The following is a 12171-nucleotide window of genomic DNA, read 5'->3' on the forward strand; positions in this document are numbered from 1 at the left end:
GTAAGTCCTGTTCAGGGTTTTATGGTTATGACATAATTCACAGAGAGAGGAAACATATTTTGGGGCTAACCAGAAAGAGAGTTCTTCGAAACGAGAACATCACGGAGCGACTCCTGGAAGACGTTAGGTCGAATTAGAACGCAGGAATTACAACTCTTTCCCCTTTGGATGGGGCCACACAATTACGGTCTTTGTACGCAAAGTGTTCGGATGACAGCCTGATGGTCTTTAATACGTGGACCAGTTGCTCAGGATTGGCATCCAGCATGGGTACATGATACGCAGAAGCTGTCGTTTCATTCAAGGGATCCAAAATCCTGGGCCAAAAAACCTATTAGTCAAAGTTTGCCTGGTTATATAAACAGTAGCGACCTTCTCGTGAATGGCGAACGCCAGTGTGTGAGTGTGCTTGGTGTACGAAAGAGGTTCACATGCGGCCTTATCTCAGGGAAACCTTGGGTTAATTGGCTCCTGGAATGTCCCCAGATGTCAGGCCGTTTTGAGGATGCTTCTGGCTCTGGGTGCGACGGAGAAGATTGGCAAATTACAAGATACACGATACAAGAGGAGACTTTATTTCCACACAGCCGGGGCCGGTGATAATTGCTTTCGGTACAGCAACGCTGTGTGCACAACAACCCAACCAGTAGATGTATGAACATATGGACCTTTAAAACATTCCACCTGACAACACACAGGTAATACAATGGTAAACGACTCCAGGAGGTTCAGTTTTGGGTTCGGATGGCAGTGGGAAGGATGCTATTGTGGAACCTTGTGGTTTCTGTCCTTAAGGGTGTTACATGATGCACCCAGGTGTGAATGTGATTAGCCATTACAAGCCGCTTGAAAATCTGCCCTCCCTGTGACTTATAATATCAGCCCTTTAAACACCTGGATCTTCTTCCTGAGGCGAGGGTCTGGAAGAGATGCTGGGCTGGATGGGGGTGGGGTCAACGTGACATTTTCTTCAATGTGACACCCACTCTTACTGGTTTTACTGGGATATATCAGCACGCAGAAGAGTACTTACAAGGACACTCGGTTGAAACAGAGTTGAGGTTACATCATGGCTCTGTTCATGACGGTATAGTTTGGGGTTGATAGGAACAGGGCACAGTCCCAATGGCGTGATTGGTGACGTGATGGGAGGGGATCTGTGGTCAGTCTGGTGGCGTTTCCGAACGATGTAATGGGAACAGAGAACGGCAGGGCATTTCCAGCCAATCATCCACACACCATATTCCACTCGATTGTACACAACAAATTGCGATCATCTGCCTCCTCTCCCAGCTTGCGTGCAAGTTATTGTTTCCTTCTACTATGGTTACAAGCTCATTTGACATTTAACAATTGATGCTTTCCTCTGGAACCTCTCTGGCAGAGGACGGAAGCTTTGACGCTGCGACAAGGGAGGTTATTCTCAGACAGGACACAAAATAATGATGGATAGAAGTACACACTGTATCATGAAAAACAGCAACCTGTTCAAATGTTCTGAGGTTAAATGATGCTAGTGTAGCGTTTCTGGGTATGGATGTGTTCACTGCTGTTTGGCTTAAGACAACAGAGAAAGAGAGAGAGTAGTTAATAGTTAATATCAGTGTCAAGGACATTGGTTCGTTGACAATGACATGTACGCCAGTGTTTATGAAACAGGGTTGTGTTATTGCAGAGAAGCCATCACTTTATGGAACCTATTACACTCCGTACCAAGAAGGGAGAGAGAGAAAAATAGACAGAGTGATTGAGTTCCCAGTACAGTGAAAAGTAAACAGTGGCCAGGGTACATAAATGGAATGAGACACGCACGCACGCACGCACGCACGCACGCACGCACGCACGCACGCACGCACGCACGCACGCACGCACGCACGCACGCACGCACGCACGCACGCACGCACGCACGCAGGCAGGCAGGCAGGCAGGCAGGCAGGCACACACACACACACACACACACACACACACACACACACACACACACACACACACACACACACACACACACACACACACACACACACACATGCATACACACACAAGGACAAGACATCAGGATCTATTCTTGGTGCTCTGACCTGCCTGCCTTCTCAGCTTGTTGCGTTGCCAGGGTTCAAGTTACCCTCAGGATCTAGGAATCTATACGGTGTTGATCAAACAGGGCCCCATGCTGGCAATCAATTGGACGGCACATAGCACAGCTGTCATTGGTGTCTTTAATCAGGAAGTTCCTCGCGTACATCCAATGCAAAGTTCCCTTACTTAAAACCAGGGCTCGTTTATTGAAACATGTTGAGCAGAATGCTGTACTTCTGAAACATTTTAGTATTGTTATAGCGGGACACAAATATACATTCCATATTGCCGCCAGAGAGTATCAAGGATAAAATGAGGCAGATGTATGAATCGATTTCATTCATAGAGTTACTTTTACAAACACAGTAATCATCACTTTAAATCTTTAATGCAAAAAGAGTTATAATAAAAGTGGTGCTGAATATCCAGACTGAATAGCTTACATACGGGGAAAACATTGAAACAACAAAGCCCTTACAGACGATAAAGGACTCTCTCATTCCACTCGGTAATGTGTCAATTGTAGGCTCATTGAATTTAATACCCTCGTAAAGGTTTGCAAATGGGGTGCAATATAAAAGTTAAGACATATTATCTCAGATAATAAAAGAGCTTATGACATAACAAATGTGGTCTTAAAAACACATGAGAAATGTATCTAGTAGAGTACATACCGAATAGTGCCCCACACATAAAGGTGGCAGTGTGCAAAGTCAATCATGTACCAATGAGAGATTCTCCTCTGAGTTTGGCTGAGATCTTGTAATCTAGCGGCTTGAGGGTCAGCCCATAGGTGTAGTTCAAGTGCAGATCCCGGCTGGGATTCTTCTCAAAGTGACACTGGTGGATCAGGATGGCCAGAAACAAAAAGAGCTCCACCTTGGCGATCTGGTCTCCGATGCAGCGCCTCTTCCCCGCGGAGAAGATCATGACGTTGTTCGTGAGGTCCTTGTCCAGGCGGCCGTCCTCATCCAGGAAGCGCGAGGGGTCAAAGACATGTGGGTCCTTCCAGGTCAGCGGATCGTGGTTCACGGACGACTGGTTGACAAACACCACCGTGTCCTTGAGGATGAGCAGGCCGTCCAGGGTGACGTCCGACGTGGTGGAGTGGGGGATGGTGACGGGCACGTAGCTGATGTAGCGCATGGTCTCGTAGGTGAAGGCGTCCAGGTACGCCAGCGCGCTCCTGTCCTCCATCGTGGGCAGCCTGTCGCGCCCCACCTCCCGGTCGATGGTCTCCTGCAGCCGGGTCTGGATGTCCGGGTACTTGGCCAGCAGCAGGCAGTTCCAGTGCAGCGCGGTGGAGATGGTGTCCAGGCCTGCCCCGATCAGGTCCGACACGGTGCTCTCCGTGTGGGCCTCCGTGAGCCCGGTGTTCCCCTCGGCCTCGATCACGCCGATGATAGCGTCGCTCATGCCCCGTGTGACCTCGGGGTTAAACGTCTCCCTGTCCGCCACCACCTTACTCTGGATGAAGTCAAAGTACTGCCGGTTCAGGTCCAGGAAATCCAGGAAGATGGTGCGGACCGGGTTTGGGAAGGACCGTAGCCAGGGCATGACGTCGACCAAGCTGCCGGCCCCCACCGTCTCCCCAAACTTCTCCACCCTCCCCAACAGCGTTTTGAACTCCTCGTCTTCGTGGCCGTAGCGTTTTCCGAAGCACAAGGCGCAGATCACGTTGGCCGCGGCGACCGTCAGAGCATGGCCTGGGTTGAAGTATCGCCCTTCGGCACTGAGGCTGTGGAAGATTCCGACCAGCTCGGTGGCCTCGGCCACTACGTGTCCCTCAAAGGCTCTCTTGGTCTGACTGTTGGCCGAGGAGAAAGCCCTGAGGGTGGACTGAGCAATCTTCCTGTGCATCTTCCACTGTTTGCTGTAGCTTGAAAAGGTCATGCTGTTCCCTCCTGAGACCGCCTGGAAAGACACAAAGTCGGGTCTGCCCGCAAATTCAGTGCTGTGCTCAATCAGAGCCTCCCGGATCGCCTTGTCTCCGTTCAGAACCACGATGTCGTTGCCTCCCAGGCGTATCTGGTACACGTTGCCGTATTTCTTAGCCAGCCGGGAGAAGGTGATGTGGGGCATCTGGCCCAGCTGCATGGCGTTGCCCACCACGGGCCAGGCAAACGGTCCTGGGAGTCTTCTCTTGAGCCTGAGGTTCCTGACCCACAGACAGGCTTCCAGACAGAAGAGGAAGACCAGCGTGGCGACAAGAGCGGGTTGGACCTGTCCACTCCATTCCTTGATGATGCTGCTGCCGCCGCCTTCAGTTTCCAGTTGACCCATCTCGTCTGAGTTTTCTTTTCCTATCTAGGTAGTAAATACTCTGCTGCACCTCACGAAAACACACTTGACTACGCAAGCTATCTGGATGAGTGCATTTCAAGTGGCTCACAAACCCTGTGTTCCCTTAAGTACACATTGAGCCACAAAGAGAGTCTGTGCGTGTCCTTCTATATATCTTCATGAACCACTCAATCTATGTCATGGTGTTGAATGACTCCTCCGCTGTCGTCCGTCTCAGTCCTCCCACACCGCAGCTCGGCCGGCGTAGCCAGGGGGTGACCTCTCAGGTCAGGTTGGATCCGCGGGTCGGTGGGGTTGGTGGTGCTGTTGCTGGCGGTGGGGTTGGTTCAGTGCGGCTCTCTTTCGATGACCACTTTAGTGAGAAGAATGCAGATCCAAGCCTTAACACCCTCATTTATAAGCATTGCCATTGTGGGAGGGGTCAGTCGCTTAGGTTTTTTGACTATCTCCCCCCCCTCCCATTCTGACCACACATTCTACGAGACCCTCGGTGTCCTAGCCTAGCCTACGTTATCCTGCATTCCCCCCCCCCCCCCCCCCCCCAACAGGACTCCCCCGCACCCCCCCCTCCAGGGATTTTATTGAGGAAATGGAGAAAATGCAGCTACCTAATAGCCCCTCCTGCCAAATATAATTTTTTGAGTTTGATTATGAAAAATATGTTACCGTGACAACCTTAAAGCCCAGCCACCTCTGAAAACAGAGGAACACTTAGGAAGGCGGAGGAAGGCAGGCCACCAGTCTCTCAGTGCATATTGATCATTAATTAGGAAAAAATGGACGCAAGCCATGTCATTTAATATCCTATAGCCATTTTTAATAATGATCTGGGAAGATAAAGAAATATATTCCGACTACCAAGCTCTCGAAACTTTGATGCAATCCATAAAACATATTTGTTTTCAGATTGCTATTGTTTCTTTAGCAAACTTTAAACTAAAATAACCCCTGTTTGTACTGGTGTAACCTTATATCATCTGTAAGAATAAAATCTTGCATCGAAATTAGGACTCCTCCAGTAATTAAATGGGTTTATTTTAATTTAACCACATTTAAACTGTCAAATGTCCTGGTATGATTTTTCTAATTTGACTTCATGCAGAAGACACAGATTGTTTAACAAAAGATACCAGTCTCAAAAATACAGTATATATGATTATGTGATTTATATATGATTTATATGCAGTTAATTTTTTCCTGGTCGGAATATCAAAATTAAGACAAAGACACAAACAATTGCAAATAACAGTTATAAAAAAGTACTTTATTCATTTTTAGATATAGCTTATTTTCTCAGAACATCAACAGAATAACGGCACATGTGTCTGTGTGAAAGGTTTCTTCTGAACATTCAGCACACACTGTGATCCAGAGAGCTGACTTGAGACAGATCCGTAGTGTACGATCCATCCACCAATCCTAATTCCAAGCGTTTTCGTGAGAAGTGAAAAAACTTTAACACTGAGGGTCTCAACCATCAGCACCCCAACCCCCTCCTCCCCCCCCCCCCCCACCCCCAAACCCCACAGTGCACGTATGCATGTGCAACTCCAAGACTATAGTAATAACCTTGGTCTCCTTCGCCTGAGACCTTGCAGGAGGAGCAGCAGCAGCAGCACTGTTGGACCGCATCTATATTATGAAACACTTCCTCCTCATTGTTCCGTGTCTCAGCCCCTCCTTTCCCTTCCTTCAACACATTCAATGTGCAACAAAGTAATACAGTAGACAGTAGAATTATTACATTATTTGTTCTTAGCATTGTTTTCATTTTTAAACCTGAACGATGTGCCTACATACATTTGATTGTGTATTGTAGATTTCCTTTATGTAGCAGAGGTTAAATACATAGATATATTTTCTACCGTTTCATTGAAGAGGTAAATATATCTTCGAGTAACATCTTGCAATGTTCACACACACATTTAACACACGATTTACAGCTTTGTTGGTTGATGTTGACATTCCAGGCGGTAACTGTTTCATGCAACTATCATACACGCTGAATAGTTGATATACAAAAAGCAAGAAACTTAAAATCCAACAGTTATAATTCAGTACCGATTTCATCAAGTAAATTATACGTATATTTGGGAACCAGTACATAAATGTCTTGGACCTTATCGGACCCATTATAATCATATGTTAAAAGTCAAAGATCAAAAGTGATTTGAAACATGGTTCTTCTGAATGTATTAAATATTAAATATGAAACATAATGTAGTGGCGGCGTTCAGCGCAGCCTGACTAAAACTCACCGTTAAATGCCATCGGTGGAGGAGTGTTCAGTCTTTGAGTGGTGACATTATGGGGGCTGGGGAGGGGGGGGGGGGCAGACTCCTCACGCCAGTGACCCCCCTCCCAGGGGGTCCCCCCTCAGCCTGGCGCTGACCCCAAACGGCAGGGGCTTCAGCGTGAGGCCGTAGGAGCAGTCCAAGGTGAGGGGCCGGGACGGGTCCCTCTCGAAGGTGCACTGGTGCAGCAGCACGGCGGTGAACACAAACACCTCCACCTTGGCCAGCTGCTGGCCCACGCACCGCCTCTTCCCCGTGGAGAACACCATGACCCCGTTGGTGGCGTCCCGGTCCAGGGCGCCGTCGGCGTCCAGGAAGCGCGAGGGCCGGAACACGCCGGGCTCCGTCCACCGCAGCGGGTCGTGGTTGACGGAGGACTGGTTGACGAACACCACCGTGTCCCGGGGGATGTAGAGGCCGTCCACAGTCACGTCAGCTGTGGTGGAGTGGGGGATGGTGAGCGGCACAAAGCTGGTGTAGCGCATGGTCTCGTAGATGAAGGCGTCCAGGTAGGCCAGGCGGCTCCGGTCCTCCAGAGAGGGCAGCCGGTGCCGCCCCACCACCTGGTCTACCAGCTCCTGCAGCCGGGCCTGGACGTCGGGGTACTTGACCAGCAGCAGCAGGACCCACTGCAGCAGGGTGGACACGGTGTCCTGGCCCGCGCCGATCAGGTCGGTGACCGTGGCCTCCACGTACTCCTCGCTCAGGCCGCTGTCCTCGCCGTGGTCGATGGCGCGGATGAAGGCGTCGCTCATGTCCCGGGTCACGCCGGCGTGGTACGTGACCCGGTGCTGCAGCACCTTGTCCTTCACGTAGGCGTAGAACTCTTCGTTGATGTGCTTGAAGTTCTCGTAGCCGCTGCGCACCGGGTTGGGGAAGGACTGGAGCCAGGGCATGACGTCCACCAGGCTACCCGCCCCCACCGTCTCCCCGAACTTGTCCAGGCGCTTCAACAGGTCCCTGAACTCAATGTCGTCGTGTCCGTAGCGCTCCCCGAAGCACAAGGCGCACATCACGTTGGCGGCGGCTACCGTGAACTCGTGAGCTGGATTAAAGTAGCGTCCGTCTGAGCTCTGGCGCAGGAACATCTGCACCAGGTCCAGAGCCTCTGCTGTCACATGCTGCTCAAACGCCGACTTGGTCTCACTGTTGGCAGAGGAAAAGGCTCTGATGGTAGATTGGGCAATTCTCCTGTGTGTTTTCCACTGCCGGCTGTAATTGGTGAACGTCAAGCTCCGGCCCCCGGAGATCCTCTGGAAGGAGATGAAATTGGGTCTGCCCGCGAACACAGTGCTGTGCTCAATCAGAGCCTCCCGGATCGCCTTGTCTCCGTTCAGAACCACGATGTCGTTGCCTCCCAGGCGTATCTGGTACACGTTGCCGTATTTCTTAGCCAGCCGGGAGAAGGTGATGTGGGGCATCTGGCCCAGCTGCATGGCGTTGCCCACCACGGGCCAGGCAAACGGTCCTGGGAGTCTTCTCTTGAGCCTGAGGTTCCTGACCCACAGACAGGCTTCCAGACAGAAGAGGAAGACCAGCGTGGCGACAAGAGCAGGTTGGACCTGTCCACTCCATTCCTTGATGATGCTGCTTTCCCTCAAACCAAACTCAGTGTCCATTGCCATTCTATTTTTACCCTTTTTCTTTTTTTTTGCTCAACTTTCCACAAAAAAAAGATAACTAGTGGAGAGGTGAAGAAATTCGAACTCTTCTTTGGGTTGAACAAATATCAGTGGAGAAAAAGACCAAACTATTGATTAAACAAATTGTTCTCTGGGCCATACTGATAAGATTATTTTCCAAGAAAAAATAACAAGTCTGTTAATAATTCAGGAGCACGGCGTTGCCAGCGATGTCGGAAGATTTAAGACTTAAGTGTCTGGGTGTGCCCCAATACAGCTTCTTATATGTTTGCTGTTGGGGGGCAGGGCTCAGCGGAACGTTCATACTCCACCCATTGTGGTGGACCCGGAGTACCAGTCACTCTGACCCGTGCGCATTACTACTGAGGCGCACGGCTCCAGAGAGCGCAGCTTGACTGCGCTGTCCTCGCCGAGCTTCGTCTGCGGCTTATGTTTTATTTAAGATACATCGAGTTACTTTCTATGGAATGACTATTAGTATTGATCGTTCGATACTTTAAAAAGTCCGTTCAACCTGTTATGTGTCCACAGGAGACTCAATGGGTGCTGGAAGTGGTCGAGCAAATCTTTTTGCGCACGGTTTGTCCCTTTTTAGATCTATAGATAGATCTATGGATAGATGAATAACTTTTTAATATTTTTATCATGTTTTAATGTTAAAGGTGGGATGGATTCATTCAAATGTGATAGGTTCGAATGATTTTACGTAATCGTTAATTGTTATAGGCAACGCAACCATACAAGTACCGTCAAAGTCTGTCGGATTGAATGGGATATCGCAGAAATCGATTAAATTGCTTGACAATTAATAATAATAAATATGATAATACACTATTTAATATACTTCCCTTAAAAATACTAGTTATCTTGAAGCCAGACAAATCATACCGTTATCAGGAAATTAATATATTTCTTTAAAACTGATTATAAGCCAGCCGATTCCTCTGGGCCTGAAGTCGAATGGTTTCAGGAGGGGTTTGGAGAGTTGCTGCGCACTCGCAATCCACTGGCAAATGAATTGGTGCCAATATATCACGTGAACTTATTAGCAATTCAAATAGGCTATTCATGTCTGAAGTCTGCACATTTATGAAAACATATTAACACACAATTTTTTATAGAATTTTTCATAAAATTACGTGGGCCTCCCTTCGATTAAGAATGATTTGGGGGTGCCTCATTTTTTGTCTACACTGTATATGATGGCCTGTGGCTAATATCTTGAAACTTAATGTGACGGTAACACTTCAAATAAACTACATTAATTAACCTTAGTTAATGCAATAATAACTATTAGCTTACATGTAAGAAACAGCCGTTACATTTTAATGTTAACTTCTAATGTTGTTCATGCTTACGAATATGTTCATGTTAACTTAGGTATTGGTTTTCATGTCAACTAAGGTATTAATGTAGACATTATTTAATATGGTTAGTTTAAGGGTAAACCCTAACCAACTAACCCTAATCCTAACCCTAACCTTTAACCTAATATATGCTGATGCTATTTAATAATGCATATAACTTTATTAACTAATATTATTCAATCAATAATAAATGTACCCTGAAACGAATGACAGACAGCAAGAAAAATATACATTCAGACAGTACTAACTGCATATACACACACACACACACACACACACACACACACACACACACACACACACACACACACACACACACACACACACACACACACACACACACACACACACACACACACACACACACACACACACACACACACACATACATACATACATACATACATACATACATACATACATACATACATACATACATGCATAGCTACATTCGTACAGACATTGCAATTTTATACATTTTACAAATCCCTACTGCAGGGAGTTTAGCTGTCCGTATTAAACGTTCTCCTCTGGGCCAAAGACAAAATGAGTGTTTCTTGTTTTCTCAACTGTGAGGTCAGTGTGTGCAGGGCAGTAATGACCGTCATTAAAGGCACTCAACCTTCCTATAATGAGACAGAGGGACGGAGACTTCAAGAGTTCAATCATTCAGTATCACTTGATGTTGACGGATTGGTATTCTGCGTCAAATGTTTCATCAGCAAGGTACAATGACGAAAGCCAACGAATCAGAAACAGGGACACGATGTGGACTAATGCCAGGATTTACTCTGCTTTTCCCGCTACATCCCAGATGAAGCACTCTGACAGCTCTCTGACTTTGAATGTGGGCTGTTTTAACCCAGGGGTCAGCACACTCTGAGAAGGGACATTGGGAAACTACTGGGTAATTACAGTTTAAACTTTGTGAATTTAACTTGTCAACGATAAGAACCACAACATAAAACGTGTTTCAATACATCACAGGCACATCATTCTCCGTTTCTAAATAGTGCTCAAATTCTGTTGATGAATGCATGATTCACACACACACATGATTCATGATTCACACGCCATTTGTGTATAATATATTTAGATGATCAAGACATAAAACATTCAAACATTACACATACATATTTAGCTTGAACGGACTCTGCTGAAGTGCTCTATAACATAAATCGAATCTGTGTAGTTGTGTCTGGTTGTAATGGGGCTCAGACCAGCAGTGAATTAGCTTACAGTCCACCAACCGACCCGATATTTATGAACATGCTTGTTCAGCATTCAAAAAACAAATGCACCACAAGCCAAAAATATGAACTAAGATATTTCTGACTCATAGAAGAACAATTTGGACAATTTAAATTCAATGGTAAATAATAATGAATGAACTAATAAAGTGTCCCTTGCACCGATGGCCCTGGAGGGGCTGAGACATGTGCTATGAGTTGGGCCCTGTTTCTGAGCGGTGCCTATAAGCTGTTTGTCTCGAATGAAGTGTGCCGTGCCTGACTGCAGAGCGTTCCACAACCGTTTCCCTCGGTTACCCGGTGCCATAGCGATGTGTGTCCTAACACACCGCTCCACTGGGGATGACTTATAGCGCCCCCCTCCCCTCCTCCCTCTGTTCCTCCTCATCCTCTTCCTCCATGTCTTGGTCTTCATAGAGAGAAGGATTTTCGAGGGAAATCCTTCTCTGGATGTAACAAGATACTAAAGCCCCCTTTCTCTGTTTCCACACGCACACCAACGCTCACACACACGCACAGACATTTGTGTTCCTGGAACTACACACAAGCAGACACACACACACACACACACACACACACACACACACACACACACACACACACACACACACACACACACACACACACACACACACACACACACACACACACACACACACACACACACATGTGGCCACTCGCATCCCCATCAAGTTAACCAGGGCCAGGTTTGTGGCTGAAGGTGGGTTGCGTGTGTATGGGAGGGGGGAGGGGGGGTGGCGGGGTCCATATGTGTGCGTTTTGCGTGTGGCTGCTGTGTTTGCCCGTGATTATCCCCTGTAACCTGGCTGTGAAAGGTTGGCCCTGACCCCGGGCTGACTCTGCATGTGAGGCGTAGTTTGGAGGGGGGCTGGAGGTGTGTGTGTCTATGTGTGTGTGTGTGTGTGTGTCTGTCGGTCTGTGTTTGTGAGTGTGTGTGTGTGTGTGTGTGTGTGTGTGTGTGTGTGTGTGTGTGTGTGTGTGTGTGTGTGTGTGTGTGTGTGTGTGTGTGGGGACAGGACCACTGCTAGGCCAGGCTGCCCGGGCTCTGGAGCTAATCATTGTTTACTAGTCTCATTTCCACTTCTCAGTGAGCTACTGTCACGCACAGCACCGACCGGGAGGAAGCAGGGGGGAGAGAGGGGGAGGGAGGGGGGAGGCAAGGAGGGGGCTAGGAGAGGGAAAGCCAGGGGTCCAACTCATACTCATACAGGCAGTG

General features: G+C 47.9%; 2 protein-coding genes across 2 annotated transcripts; both read right to left on the reverse strand.

The window, feature by feature from the left end:
* Nucleotides 1–2202: 2202 nt before the first annotated feature.
* Nucleotides 2203–4748, reverse strand: LOC132457828 (cytochrome P450 1B1-like). The gene has a single exon (XM_060052178.1). It carries the CDS (start codon nt 4357–4359, stop codon nt 2794–2796), a length of 1566 nt encoding a protein of 521 aa, XP_059908161.1. The 5' UTR covers nt 4360–4748; the 3' UTR covers nt 2203–2793.
* An 875-nt stretch (nt 4749–5623) lies between these two features.
* LOC132457827 (cytochrome P450 1B1-like) lies at nt 5624–9165 on the reverse strand. The gene has a single exon (XM_060052176.1). It carries the CDS (start codon nt 8297–8299, stop codon nt 6722–6724), a length of 1578 nt encoding a protein of 525 aa, XP_059908159.1. The 5' UTR covers nt 8300–9165; the 3' UTR covers nt 5624–6721.
* Between the last annotated feature and the right edge of the window lie 3006 nt (nt 9166–12171).

Source organism: Gadus macrocephalus, chromosome 5 (genome assembly GCF_031168955.1).
Source record: "Gadus macrocephalus chromosome 5, ASM3116895v1".
Lineage (NCBI taxonomy): Eukaryota > Metazoa > Chordata > Actinopteri > Gadiformes > Gadidae > Gadus > Gadus macrocephalus.

What these genes read in the sequence shown, in the direction of transcription:
- LOC132457828 (XM_060052178.1), bottom strand. Translation starts at nt 4,359, where the DNA reads ATGGGTCAACTGGAAACTGAAGGCGGCGGCAGCAGCATCATCAAGGAA.
- LOC132457827 (XM_060052176.1), bottom strand. Translation starts at nt 8,299, where the DNA reads ATGGCAATGGACACTGAGTTTGGTTTGAGGGAAAGCAGCATCATCAAG.